Source organism: Lissotriton vulgaris, unplaced genomic scaffold (assembly GCF_964263255.1).
Source record: "Lissotriton vulgaris unplaced genomic scaffold, aLisVul1.2 SCAFFOLD_271, whole genome shotgun sequence".
NCBI classification, from domain to species: domain Eukaryota; kingdom Metazoa; phylum Chordata; class Amphibia; order Caudata; family Salamandridae; genus Lissotriton; species Lissotriton vulgaris.
The window spans coordinates 347,678-362,894 of NW_028242776.1; the positions used below are offsets into that span (position 1 = coordinate 347,678).

A 15,217-nucleotide genomic window follows, 5' to 3' on the forward strand; every position below is an offset into this window, starting at 1 on the left:
AACATGTGTAATGGTAGGTGTCCTTTCAAAGCAGCCACTTGAACCCAAAGCTTTTTATGCTTTATCGTGCTATCTTTCAAATCCTGAAAATCATTTTGTTTAAAAAAAAAAAAAACGAATGGACATTGAAGGACCGTACACAATAAAAAGAACCACACAACAAGGGTGGGTAATTTAGGTACAGAATGATAGACAGCTCAAAGCAGGGCCCTCAACTCGGACAGCTGGGCTGTGCTGTCCACAAGTGACTGGGTATGAACCAAGATAAGAGAAAAACTCAATCCTTCATAGTACCTACGACAATAGCGCAAGCAGCAGAATAAATATGCTTGGAACCAATGGCCGGTTGAGCCGAACCATCAGTGTAAAAGATACATTGGTACTGATCAAGATGAAGAATAGAAGAAGGAAGAGGGTGAACATGTTGTGGAAGAGGTGTGGCTCCGGACCACAGGGTTAACGACGGTTCAATCCCCAGCACCAGGTTAGCCCAGCACCATGTGACTCTGGGCAATAGCTTGCTTAATCTTCCAGAGGGCCCCCAGCGCCGAGACACCACTTCGGAGGTAGCTGTGCGCTTTACAAATACTGGTATTTCATTTCCTTTCTTCATACTGAAGAAACTCTTGCGTTTGCAAAGAAGGGTCAAAAACAAAGCGGATGTCAACGGACGTTAAAGATGTAGCCCACTGAATCCAACGAGGTAGTGGAGCTTTAGAATTAGGAACACTAGCTTTTGTGACCGCCTCTAAGGAAGGCACAGACGAAACAATAATGCATTTACCTTGAGCAAGAGGGCGTTCTTTAAGAACAGTCATCTGCAGAACAGTCAAACATTATTCAGTAGAAGAGAAACACATATTCGCAAGGAGTATACAGGTGCAATCTATAAGCAATCGGACAATGTCACCCTCATTTAATGTCACATAAGTGAAGCCGATCGCACCAGACAAAATCTGGATAACCAAATTGGTAGTATACAGCCTAGTTTGCAAGTATTGCGTAGCAAGAAAATCAGACTGTAAAGCGGGCAACACCGCAGTGTGATCCGGAAGCCATGAGGAAGCAGAAAAGGATGGGTGTAGAAAAGTATAAAGAGGTTTGACACGCTGAGCACAGTCAGGAATATAATTCCTGCTGAAATTTTGAAAACCGAGCAGAGACTGAAAGATTTTAATGGTAGAAGGAGGTTACAATTGTGCACACTTCTTAAAAAGAAAAAAAAAAAAAGAAAATGGGGTGCGAAACCCCTACCCTCATTTGTCAATGCATAACCAAGAAAATGAACTGCTAGAAACTCAATATGCGACTTCGCAAAATTGAACTTGTGTCCAAGAGCAGCAAATTGCATGATGGTTCGATCCACTCTCACTAGATGTAGATTTAACCTCTTCCATGCTCATAACGAGCCCAGCTCGTCATGAGTCACAGTAGAGCTGTGCTCATGACGAGCTGGGCTCGTCATAACTGCTGCGGTCCGCCCACGCGCGATTGATTCCCTGCCTGTGCAGGCAAATTAATCAGTGGGCGGAGTAGTGACGAGCCCAGCTCGGCATGAGCACAGCTCTACTGTGACTCATGACGAGCTGGGCTCATCACGAGCACCGCGGTCCCCCCCCTCCCCGTGGGGGACTTACCCACGCAGCGAAGGGGTTAATTAATCATGTGTTGGGTATATGTCATCGACATGAGAGGAAGCGCCAGGATCAATATCATGCAAAAGAGACAATATGTGCTGCAAAGATCTCGGGGCTATTCTTATAGCCCAGGCTTAGGACACTGAACGTGGACATGTCCCGGCTCTCAGGAGCTAGGTTATGACTGAAAATCCACTGGAAATATCTATTGTTTTGAATTTTTTACAAACTATTATTTATCAAAGTTGTAGTATGCGTGTTTTGCACTGCAAAAGTAAGTGTATGGCTATTCAAATGCCTATAATCCAAAACTATTAGTTAAGAACCATCAGGTTTCAAAACCGGAAACAGAGGATTATTCATGGGAGACACTAGGTTCAATTACACTCTGATATTTGAATTAAGAATCTCTTTTGTGGACGCTTTAGCACCACGTCTGATTGGATATTGAGGCTGCGGCTGAGGAGTAGAACGTATGGGAACAAAATGTAGAGGAGAATCCCTATACCAACCAGCCTGGTTGCGGTATAAGGTAGGGGCCACAGCAAGAGCCCATTCAGAAGCACAAGCATGCTTAGTCTCATCAGGGACGAATCGCAATAAGGAAGGTATAATCACATCCTCGCCTCGAAGACAGACAAAACCAAACGAGTGAGGCCAGTCGACCTCCGCCAGTAAAGAATCATAAGAAGAAAGTCAAGTTGTCTACAAAAATAGTATCAATGGTGTGTTTAATGTCACCTTCAATCTGAATGTCTATCAGGTGGATCTACATGGGTGTCCTTGGTTTCAACAGTTACAAAGGTGTCAGTTGCTTTCGCCTCCAAGAACTGGCAGAGTGTCTGGCGCTCCATGGTAACTTCCGCCACGCTGTCGAGATCAACTGCCCACCTCCAGGCCAAGAGGAAGGTTCTCACCATCAGCATCTGGGGCATATTTCGCTGTTAATGTTGCAACTTTCTTCTTTTGAAAAAAGGCTCTATATGGAGGAGGTTCCTCCCTCTTGACTTTCACGTCAAAAGAGTGCTGTGGGTCCCACTTGAGTTGCGTGGACTGGCCCCGCCTGCGATCCTGCCGCCCTCCTCTGTCGTACTGTTTCTCGACAGAACCCTTATCCACCAGGGAAAGCCCTCACGATTCAGGAGGTTGTTTGCCCATGACCGAATTAATAACAGGGCTAATGACATGACCCCCACCGTGTGCAGCCTGCACAGGAGGCACATCCCCATGTGGAGCCGCCAGAAAAGCATGGGCAACAAATTGGATCAGGCATCTATATAGGAGAATAACCTGACCATAAAACAAAAGTACTTCCGCCAAATTGGAGTTGAGATAATTAGGATATGGAGAAAAACCAGACAAAACTGGCCAAGTGGTCCTTTAATACTAAAGGGGCCCAATAAAACGGTTTCAATAGGATGGGGTAGGGCGCCACTAAACCACATCTGCTGCTCCCAGGCCGTAAGAGTAACTTCAACAACTGCTCAAGGGGAATAAGCTGCCGGAACTGCAGCAGCAGTGTAATGATGAAAAGCATTATCTTTGCATTCACAGAGGAGAACGCAAACCAGGAGTAAAACACTTTAAAAAACAGTACGCAGGATCGGCCTGGACCACAAAACCTACCAGAGACCCTTCATTGGGGACGCCATGCAGCAACAAATGCTGAGTACCAACAATGCTGCAATGCCCCGGAATAGCAACCAGTGGAGCCATTAATCAGAACAAAGGTATTTAAACAGTAGCACTAAAATGGGTCAAAAAACCATTGAAAATTCAAGCTTGAAAAACCTACAGCAATAGTTAGTCCTACGAACTGAGGAGGCAAAGCCTTCCCACCCTGGACGTCTACGGAAAACGGTGCGGGGGATTGTGGACAAGCACAAGCCCTACTCAGGGGTCCCATGAATTAGAACCAGACCAAACGATGGAGGCGCCATGTTGCAGAGATTCTGCGTAGGCACAGAACTGTGCTTGGGACCACAGAACCTTAGTGGACAGGGACTGAGTCATCCTACCCTTAGTAACCATGAGCCAGGGACTGACTAGCTATAGTGTCTCACTTGCGCTCCTACTCACTCACAGAGACACAAGTGGTTAGACACCCTAGGACACAACACGCCCAATTCTCTCAGAAATCGCGGTTACAGGACACACTCTTTCGCTCTCCCACTCGTACTAGTCCACAATAAGATCTGACAGAGACACAAGGAATGTTTAATTTTTTTTATTTTCAACTGTTGTACTCTAGTATGCAGTAAACGTGCCACAAGAAGTAAAAAAATGGCCAACACAAATACGGTCAGCTTAGGAAGTAATCCATAAATTATGAAAGGAGCTGTCATTATATAGGATGTGGTATCCTAACCGCCCCCCCCCCTTCTCCCCCCGCCCCCCCCCCAAACAAAGTGATTATATAACAGAAGATCTCTGGGTGTTGTCTGCAAAACCCGCAACTTAGAATGCACCAATAAAAGTTCTAAATCTCAGATGCTGTCAAAATATCTTCCCTGGAAAGATCCCTCTCCAAGTGTGTTGTTGCCCATCTATGCATACCTATATGACAAATGTATGTGTTCCCAAACGGGTGCATTAGCTTGTTTAGTCTAGATGCTAGGGCCTGACCAGAACAAAAGTTCTAAATCTCAGATGCTGTCAAAATATCTTCCCTGGAAAGATCCCTCTCCAAGTGTGTTGTTGCCCATCTATGCATACCTATATGACAAATGTATGTGTTCCCAAACAGGTGCATTAGCTTGTTTAGTCTAGATGCTAGGGCCTGACCAGAACAAAATTACAATGGGGCATGGTTGTTTGACCTTGGTTATGGTTTTCAGACTAAATCCCAGGAAAGTACAGAAGGTGAAACAGCAGGTTCCTTGAGAAAGTACAGAGTGGCACAAAGCAAAATGTGTTTCTATAGTAACATGGGTAAAGCAGAGAGCATGTGCTCATGCTAACATAGGGAAAACGACAATGGGCTTGCACAGGACATTTGACACTTTCATTTCCTTGCTTTTACTCTTTTTATTTTTATGTTTAAGAGGTTAGTACGGCTCTCCAGGAAGTCCTACCTGTTCTCTTGTTTGCTTCTCAAATAATCTGCAGTATGCCACATCCCACAAAGCCATTTCCTCTGAAGCAGGAGACCCTTAAGGAATTCTGTTGTCCATCGTGTTTCATTGTTTTACCATCCAAGATGGCCAACAAATTGGTTCTAAATGTGATTGAAATGTAATACAACTGCAAAATATTCACAATACCTTAGTAAGATTACCAATTGCTGCCATATTTAGTTTTGTCTGCAAGTGTAGCTGCCTATAACTATGAAAGAATCACACATCGCTGACTTGGGTGCACCTCTGGGGCCGGGCTGAAGATGTAAACTAATGAACTCCAGCGCTGCATCAGGTTGCACAAAAAAAGTGCAACCTTTCACGATGATCTATTTACAAACCGGCTGGGAACATGGAGTACTTGACTGAGAATGCCCGCAGGAGTTTCTTAGTTTCCAGGAAAGATCTCCTTACCTCCTGCAGAGTCAGTAGAAACCTATGGAGGGCACCGACATACTGGAGATCTGGTAAAGCCCTGTTGAGTCAGCTATGGAAGATTCTCCAGCATTGGCTACAATAGGTTCACTTGCTAGTGCTTTTCAAACCTGGCTATTCTGCTTCTATGGCATACAGGTGGAGGTAGGACTCTCTACCTCCTTGCATTAATGAGAGAACAGGTTGGCTAAAGAGATGGATCAATTGACAGTACAGTGATGAAAACAGAGCCTAGGCAGAAGCTAATAAAGTCATTAGTAAACCAAAGCCAGTCTGTAGGCATGTCTATTCAAGTCCAACACTGCATAAATTGTATTAGAATTTCAGAAATGCTGTATATTCATTCGCTACAAGACAGACTAACTATTATCGTTTTAGACAATGGTGAGAGACCAAGAAAAACTGTTGGTCTTTCATTTAATATTTAATTGAGATAAAGAAAATATTCCACTCACGTACACAAACACCATTTTCATAAACGGAACTGAAACAATGTACAAGATATTCACAATGGTGAGTGAACATATTACAACATTTCATACCAAGCAAACCAATTCATAAAGTGATTTGCTACCATAGCAGCTTTTTGTTAATATATAAATGTACGTTTTGTAAGTCACTCTTGCTGTAAACTTGAAAGTTTGAGGCAGGCATTGAGCGCTTGACGTGGTTCTCCGACCACTAGAGGACGTTCCTAATCCCACCTGGGAACGGAGCAGTGCGTATCTCAGTGACTGGCCAATTCGCATTCAAACCAGCTTTGGTTGCAGAGCGCAAACCTCAGAGTCTGTTATCTTTGCCCGCTGGCCCGAGTGTGACGCCCGTCATGAGGGTCCGCATTTATATCCCGGACTCTGGATCAGATTGAATGTACACCATGCAAGGGGACAGGTAACAAACAACATAGTGAGAAGACACTAATCCTGGTGCCTACCCTGCTATGAGAATGGGTGTACAGTATAAGGTGAATGCTCACTATGGGTTACTGATAATGTAGGAACTTTCTGGTAACCTCAGCATAATTGCCCTAACAATGCAGTCCAATCTGCCAGATGCTCCAGTCTGAAGCGGAAAACGACTATGTCTTTCCTGCCTGGGACTGAGGAAATCTAGGAGGCAGTGGACGCCTCCATTTATAAATTGGTCTCTTCTGTGATGACGCTGCTTGAGTGCAAAGTGATGCGACTGAAGCAGTCCTGGCAACCCCGCTTTGCTAGGCAACTCTTCCGGAGGGCTTACCATCCCCCTCTCAAAAAGAATTACACTCAAAGTCAACTAAGGCCTCCAAGAAGAGAAAACACACAGATGGAGACCTCGACGCATGTAAGGAGCTCAAAAAGCCGTTCTTGGAGAAAAAGGTTGCTAACCACCCTCAAGCCTACACCTAACCAGAGAGACTTTTACTGAGGGGTCCCCCACTCTTGACACCTTCCAAACGTGTACCGCAGATTCCACTGATGATACTTTCATGGGGAATTCGGCTGATGAGTGGGATAATAGTAACATTTTTGGTTGGACATAGATTCTTAGCTTTGGAATGCATGGTACCACCACAACTAAAGAAAATATTCTTAGGTTTAAAAATGGTTTGATGGCAACCTTAGAATCACTGTGTACTTCGTCTCCTTTTGGCACAACAGAACATACTGTTGCTTTAGCGAAATATGGAACTATTCAATACTTTTGGCAGTGCATATGCCTAATTTGAACATGGGCAAAAGAATTCTACAACAATTTATTGTGTCGCTAATCAGTTTTCTCCAATAGCATCAGAAAAGACAGTGGTATCACCACACCAGTAGCTTTGTATACTTTGGCAGATCCATAACATGCGAAACAAGCATTCACAAAGCCAATAGATCTGGCCTGTAACTGCAGAAGTCTGGGGGATCCTTTATTAGCGCTGACAAACCAAATGTTGTCAGTGGGTGGGAATGAGAAAGAGGGAGTTGTGGCATACTAGCCAGTATTGTAAGGGTTAGACAACAGAGGCTTAAGAGAGGCCGGTAATAGCAGAGGGGCTAGAAGAGAGAAACCAGGTTAAGAAGAGAAGGATGCAAACTGATGACAGAAGAGGAGATCAAGAGCTCACAACTGAGGTCTGAAGAGCAGTGAGTCCTAAGGGGCCAGGGACTGTGCAGAAGTGAACAGGTGGGTAAAGGAGGGAATGAAGGAGTACACCACAGTGTGCAAGAGCAAGACCAATGACATTCAATGAGAAAGAGGCACAATAGCGGTGTACAAAAGGAGATTAATGAGACTTCAGGCACAACAGAAATATGGCAGAGACCTCAGAGTACGAGAGAGTGTCAGAAACTTTGTGTGAAGAAAGACAAAGACAGGCAACAGAGGGTTACAAGGAATATATGGGGGTTAAAAGTGTGAGTGGTTTAGTGGTGCAGAAGTGAAGATTAAAGTCCTAAGGGCATGACAAAAAGAGTTGGGCAGAGACGGAGTTAAATAGTTAAAACAAGAGAGTCATTGAGGGCAGGGAGAGACAGCCCAGATGATATGAGTGAGAAGCCTGGGAATGGAGGAGCGAGACTTCAAGTGCAATAATTATAAGAAAAAAGTAATCAATAGACATTCAGACAAGAGAAACAGGCAACATGGGCATGAGAGACATTTTTCAAAATATGTTTGCAATATGTGCACGTTTGTGGTTAAAGGAACAACGATTTCGCATTCTTACACTATGTAGCACCACACGAAAAAGAAGTTAATTTGCGTTTAAGCTGGTTTTGCTTTAGAACAATTCAGTCAATGTGAACTGATAGCCCATGCCTTTTATCAGGGACTAAGAAGAGAGTGCTTGGAAACGAAGAGAGCAGTTGGTAACTACGTGGCCTTATGCCCAGAAAATAATTAAATAAAACTTAATTGGCAGGCAAGGTGGAAAAATGATTGGCAAAGCCAAAACATAGTAAACATAACAAGAGAAAAGAAATATTGGCTCACAAGTCCTGGCACAGAAGTGTACTACTTTGCATGTGTATATTATTGCAATAATGTCACTCATAGTGAGCAGAGCCAGTGCCCTCCTACTGTATGCAGTGGAGGGTGGATACAAAATATGAATGACGTCTGAATCGACCATGAACACCATTCTTCTAAATGAATATATATACACACTTTTGTTTTCTGAAAATGCATAAATAAAAATGCATGAGTTTAATTAAATGGCTAAAGAGGTCTCTTGGCCAGAGGGACAAAGGATGCTCTCCGACACAGGGAGTTCAAATACCATTCCTTTGTGTCTGGCTAACCTTATGCTAATCTACCACATCACTTAAAATTCATTCAACCCTCTAAACTGTTGAAATCTGAATCTTCCCTTACACCTTACATTCTGGTTGCATAAATCACCACTTGCTTACTCAGCCTTCATTAATCCCACTATTGGGGCTGCCTCCCCTATTTACACAGTCATAGTTGAGATTGTGTGATAATCTTTCTCCCTGGTTTCATACAAAGATGCAATCGTCTGACCTGATGACAAATCAAGTAAAGTTCATGATTCAATGTGATCAGTTATTAGGAACGTCCTCCCAATGGACTTGAGCAAATTCAACAAAAAATGAGAATCAATCAATATGGTTGTATTTATGAAAGCGGCTCAAGATTTATAGTTCACAGAGGTAATCCAGAGACTGTTTGCTGAAATATACCGCATAAATCGGTCATAACCAATTTGTGTTTTTTGTGTGAATTACTACTTGTGAAAATTAGAATGATATAGCAGTGGTGGTTATATTTCCTTTCCTTATATTTCCTTTCTCATTTTGAAAAAGCAGTTTAGTACAGTAAAACACGGGACAGGTGTCTGGCTTATTACACTTCAAAAATTAATTACAAATAAGAGTTACTTTTGAGAAGAAAAATAACAGAAAAATTCATGAAGAAGCATCACTGTTGATTCTTATGATCTTTTGACTACTCGTTGCAAATCATAAACCTGTTGGGTACCTGGTGTATATTTGAAGACATGTAAGACCTAGGCATACATTTCGTGTAATTGTCTATTATATTTTGTAAATTAAATAGGATTAATTATTGGGCTACAGAAGATAGGCGAATTTGCAGAGAGGGCTACTGGTCTTTAGAGGAGCACGTTTACAGTTTTTTCAAATTCTGTTCAACTATTTAGTAGCATTACGTGAGAGAAAAGGCATTTAAGAGACCTAGATATCAATTCTTCTCTTAAACCTGAACGTCTTGGGATTCTACAAGATGACACACCAAAATCCGATCAGTTTTTCATTTTCCATATTTTGATTATACTGTACATGTGAGGTTATTTATATCCCAAAGTCCAGTCTTCTTGGACACTATTAAACAATAAAGTGTACTTACCCGTTCCTGTCCCGCAGTATCCCAAATTAGAAATTTATGAAGTTCATTCTGGTACTGCACTGTCTTAGTCATAAATGATGCCCTGAAAAAAGAAGAAAAACAGTTTATTAAGAAAAATTGAAAACTTACAGAAACTGCTTTCACAGACACTGAAAAATAGACAAAGTTAATAGGTTGGCGTTTCCTTTTAACTAACATAGGCGTGTTTCTGGAGTACATGTGTGCTGTGTGCAGTGGGTCAAGTAAGATAGAGAAAAGCTAGAAGTGGCGCGTTAAACTTCATAACTGATTATATATTTGGAAGGAGGCGCGGCAGGCGAAGCATAATAAAGCTGGAGTTGTTTATTTAACTGAGGGGTGTGAAAAGGCACAAGGTGAGCTAATAACTGGGGCTGATAAATAATTGATGACAGCACTGTCTATATTTGCAAGGGTGTCGCTGGAATTAAACAAAACAAATACAACCTAATTTTGGTAAGTAAATAGGTTGCCGAAATATACTTTACAACGAGCCAGGAATGAACAAGTCTTCGAAATCTAATAGTATCAAGACTAGGGAGTTCTTCAAAATACATTGTGTGTTAAGAAAAGAATTGTGTGGACAACATTCTCATGCAAACATGATTTGCTAATATCAGTAAAACAAAGCTTTAGTTTAACGCTGCATTTTATGCCGAATTTCTGATCCTTCCAAGAGCAGCAATTACAGATGGTACTATGACAAAAGTCAAAGATACTCTTGTCGACTGACGTCAGAGAATAAAGAGAGGAGTCTCTGTGATTGAGAGCTGTCTGGGAGTTGATAGAGTTATGTGGTCTCAGAGTTGGGCATTGATGGCTTTCTCCATGACTTTAGCTGTAAACGGTAAGAACAAGATCAGCCTGTAACTGCTAAGGGTCTTGGGGTCTGCTGTTGGTTTCTTTAATAGGGCGTTGACTTTTGCATTTTTTTAACAAGACTGGAAGGTGTTGGTGGTTATGGAGGCGTTGCAGATTGAGGTCAGCACAGGGGAGATGATTGTACTTCCAAGGTTGTATATGAAGTGGGGGCATGAGTCTGAGGGGGCTACCGAGTGGATGGCATTCATCAGGGTAGTGGTTTCTTCATTCGAGAGGGGATTCCAGTTGCTTAGCTGCTCTTTGGTGATGAACGACGAGTCCAACTGTTTGGGGGAGTTAGTCTCCATATGCTGTGGGATGAATGGGATGGGATGATGTTGTTGGCAGCTGCGGGATTAGAGAACTCCTTCACTAGGGCGAAGAGTTCTTTGCCATTGTTGGAGTTGGCTTTGAGTGAGATTTAGGGCCTTGTTCTTTGTGTCTCGTAGTTATTGATGGTAGAGGTTGAGGGCAGCTTTGTACGTAGATCTTGTGGTGGTGTTTTAGTCAAGTCTCCACTTTCTCTCAAGTTGTTTGCAGTGGCTCTTTGGCACTTTTACTCCCTGAAGTCGTTCATTTACCAGCTGGGTTGCTTGTGGTTTTTGAAGATCTTGTTTCTGGTGGTAGTGGTGTGGTTGGCACAGTTTTGAGCATTTATTGAAGAGTTTTGTGTCGACATCGAGGTTCCTGGTGTGGTTGGGTGGGCATTCCTGTCGGGGTCTTGATCCAGTTTTCTTCAGATATTTTGCCCCAGTTTCTTGATAGTGCTTTGGGTATTTCTGGTGGGGTGGTTTGGCGGGCAAGTATCTTGAAATGTATGATATAGTGGTCGGACCATGTGAGCAGGTCAGGTGGGTGGTGATGATCCTGTTGTTGAAGAAGAAAAAAAGGGTAGAAGGTGTGGCCTGGTGTGTGGGTTGGTCCTTGGAAGAGGAGGGTGAGCCCGGGGTTGCTGAGGCTGTCTAGGATGGCCGCTGAGTTAGGGTCTGTGGTATTTTTTGGTGGAAATTGAGGACCCAGAGGAGGAAGTAGCTTACTGATCTGTGGAAAGGGGAAGGATGAAGACTAATGTGGTTTAAAATGTTTCGCTTGTGGAGCTAGGGGGATGGTATGAGAAGGTTCCCTTAAGGGTGTCATTGTGGTCTGTTTGTAGTTTAAAGTGGAGGTGTTCCACGAGGTCAGTGTCAGAGTTCGTGGAGGTGGTGCAGTCAACCGTGTTTTTTTTAAGACTATTGTGAATCCCCCGCCTGGTTTGTAGATTTAGTCCTGGTGTATGATTTTGTAGGTGGGAGAGATGGCTGCGGCAGTGTCGGCGTTGGAGGATGGGTTGAGCCACGTTTTGGTCAGGAAGAGAAGGTCGGTGTATTGCTGTTGAGAAGGTCCCAGATTTTGGTGGAGTGTTTCCAGAGGGATTGGACGTTGAAGAGAATTGCGAACAGTTTTTGTGGTGGGGGTGGGGATGTGAATCGGTTGTTTGGAGATGGTGAGTCACATCTGCTGTGTTGCAGGTAAAATTGTAATGGGTGCAGGAGAAAGGTCGTACCATGTGATGCTGGGGGATGCGAAGTAGCAGAGTGTTTGCAAGTATGTGTTGTTGAGGTCGCGAAGAAGCAGTGGTAGCGTTAGTTTGCTTTTGTGGGATCTGCAGTGTCGAGTTGGTCGTTGGGCCAGGGTTCCTTGAACTGGGCGCAGACAGGCTCGTATTTGGCGCGGTCATGCTGTGGTCTGCATTAAGTAGGTGCTAGGGTGGGCGGGGCTTCTGTTGGAGGGAAGAATTGTGAGTGGGAAAAGCCGGGTTGCAGGGGTGTTACTTGGTCAAAGGGTGGCAATTGGATACGGATGGAATATGCAGGAACTGGAGGCCACTGTCAAGTGGCAGGGTGCTTGGGAAATAGAATTTGAAAAACCTTAGAAAATCACTGAAAAAACAAAAGGTTACAGGGACTTTATAGTTCGGCTCAAGTTTCATTCGTACAAAACCAGAGAAATCCAGCAGTTATAGTTAGGTGAGCTAACTATAACGTGCACCCCCACAATGCACAGCTTATAACCTCAGAAATTACATCACTCATGGCATGGTCAGTGACATCACTCATGACATCTCGTACAGGTCAAAATAAATGTTTTCAAACTAGGCTGGACAAATCTGAGTCAGATGATAAACTCAAATCAACTGTCATTCTATAAGTCCTTGGATAAGAAGGAGGGGGATAGCATCTACCTGGTACATGAAACCAATTTGCAGCACCGATTTGTGCTGACAAGGCTGAGATATTAAAACACTTATCACCTTGTCGCTTTCCCCATTATGAAGTCCTGCCCCTCCGACATACTTTTCTGTCCATTTGACAGACAGAGTAAACGGAGCACCATGCACTTTTTACTGATCTGCAAATTCAACCGGATTCCTAGGCTACTTTATTTGAAACCTATGGTAGTTGCCCAGAATATTAGATCCTATAAAGCAGCAGTGAAATACCTGGTGTCATTGGGCGATCCCTCTTTGTGCTACCATACTGCACTTTTTATACTGAATATGAAAATCAGAAAAGCCTACTGTAATGAATAGCAAACTGTTATTTATGTTTTTTTCTTTTTCAATCAGATTCATATTATTTTAACTGTTGTCTAAATCCAAGGACCATCTGTACAAATGAATTGTAGCAGACGACCAATTGCTTATTTTATTGTGTTAAACTGCATTAAGTAATTTGGAAATTTGTATGAATAAACCGGGGTTTTTATTGTCGTAAATCAAATTTCAAATTTATTTATTATGTTTTGGCTCTCAAAGAGGGCCACATAAACATGTACAATACACAACAGCAAATACACAAAAGATAAAAAAGAAAAAGTTTGGAGGACAAAATTCGATCCGCAATCGATATACATCAGCAAATCAATCATGCAAGGCCGGGCAGACAAAATATCTCCAGTTGTATTAATAAATAGCTAAAAATCCTTTAAAAAAGTTAAAAATGTAGGAACAGAACATTTCGTTCGGAGGGCAATAAAGTGCATGAAGAAAATCCTTAAAAGTGACGATGCTAAGGCGGAGACAAATTACTTTTAGCCAACGATTGCGCAAATTACGTAACATAGGGCAAATCAATAATACATGCATACAGTCCTGGTTGTTCATTTTACATAAATTGCACAAAGCAGAAGTACCATGCCATTTGGAAAACAGTAGATTTAGTGGAATTAAATCATAGCGTAGTAAAAACCAAAATCTACGTATCCCATGCGGTAGATTCCATAGGGCATAGGGTTGTGGCTGCTTCAACCTGTAGGAAGAGATGAGAGGTTCCACATTTCTTTTGTCACCAACTGACTTTTTATCAGAAAGGAAACAAAACTCCCACGAAGCCTCCTTAAGGACATGTTTTAACTGCGTGGGAGAGTAGGAGAATAGAACACTTTCATCAAGATTAAGTATCTTTACAGCCCTTCTAAAGTTGCTTACGAGTTTAGAGAACTCTTTAAAATTGCCCAATAGTTCATTTTTGAGGAGAACTCGCAGGGTGCCATCTCTCGCTCTAGCCAAACTAGCCACCCACCTTATTAGGGCGCATAGCCCCTGAACCCAGGAACTCCTGAGTCCAAAGTCAAGCCTACAAGCGGCTAGTGGGCAAGCATTGTTTAGGGTCGAGAGGGATCTTAAGAGTTTCCCCTCAATCTTGTGGCAAAAGTCCCAGTTTTTCACCTCTATTAATTCAATACCATACAAGATAGTTGCGGGGATTTTTGCTCTAAAAACTTCTAGAAGACTAGCAAAGTGCCTTTTCCCCGTTGCCTGGTATAGGGACTTTAACCCATTGCCATGGGCAAGAGCTTTGCGAGAACAATGCTCTATATGGAGTTTCTCACTCATATTGGCCGAGCATATTTTTCCCAAAAAAGTATAGGAGGTTACGACCTCCAATCTATGCCCCCCAATAGCCCAGCCGTAATTTGTAGAGCGGCACTTCTTCTTACCAGCTATACACATCACTTTACTTTTAGTAATATTAATCTTCATGTAATGATCGCTAGCAAAGGCCTGGAGTGCCTGTAGCCGATTTGCAAGACCGATTGGAGTCAAGTCAAGAATAAGAACATCATCGGCATACATCAGGCAGGATATTGGAGTCCCTCCTATCATCGGGGCAATCCCCACACTGGCAGACACGGCAGCAGGGAAGTCAGCCGTATATAAGGAGAACAAAAGGGGAGCCAATAAGCAGCCTTGTTTAAGGCCATTCCGAGATGGTATTTTAGCCGAAAGCCCCCTTTCGCCCCCCATTAAGACCCTGCACCAAGTCTCGGTATGCAGAACCCGAACCAGTTCCAACAGGGGGATAGGGACACCAAGCGTCGCCAGTTTTCTCCACAGCGTTCCACGATCTACTTTGTCGAAGGCCGTGGAGAAATCAATAAAGGCGGCCTATACCACTCCTCCTCTCACCTGGACATATTTATCAGTGATCACCTGAAGGGCGGTAAGATTATCTAACGTACCATGTTCCCTTCGGAAACCGGTCTGTTCAAACGGCAGGATATTGCCGTCCTCGACCCAATCGGAAAGAGAACTAAGGAGACATTTCGCAAAGACCTTTCCGATGGAGTCGAGGAGTGCAATCATGCGATAATTACTAGGGCTGTCCCTTGTACCCTTCTTAAAGATGGGGACCAAGATACTTCCTCTCCAAGAAGCAGGAACAATCTTGGAGAGATGGCACGCCTTAAACAAGGGGTACAAAATTTTGCTCCAACTTAAGGGATCTTGTTTGAGGACCGTCATAGGGAGCTCATCCG

At 43.2% G+C, this 15,217-nt stretch overlaps 1 protein-coding gene across 1 annotated transcript in view; it reads right to left on the bottom strand.

Annotated features, from left to right (window-relative positions):
- Positions 1-15,217, bottom strand: part of LOC147668844 (ras-related protein Rab-22A-like) — a 156,336-nt gene that overhangs the window by 44,767 nt on the left and 96,352 nt on the right. The window contains exon 3 of the mRNA XM_086948399.1: positions 9,542-9,623. Coding sequence (XP_086804525.1) covers positions 9,542-9,623 — 82 coding nt within the window. The remainder of the gene's footprint in view (positions 1-9,541; positions 9,624-15,217) is intronic.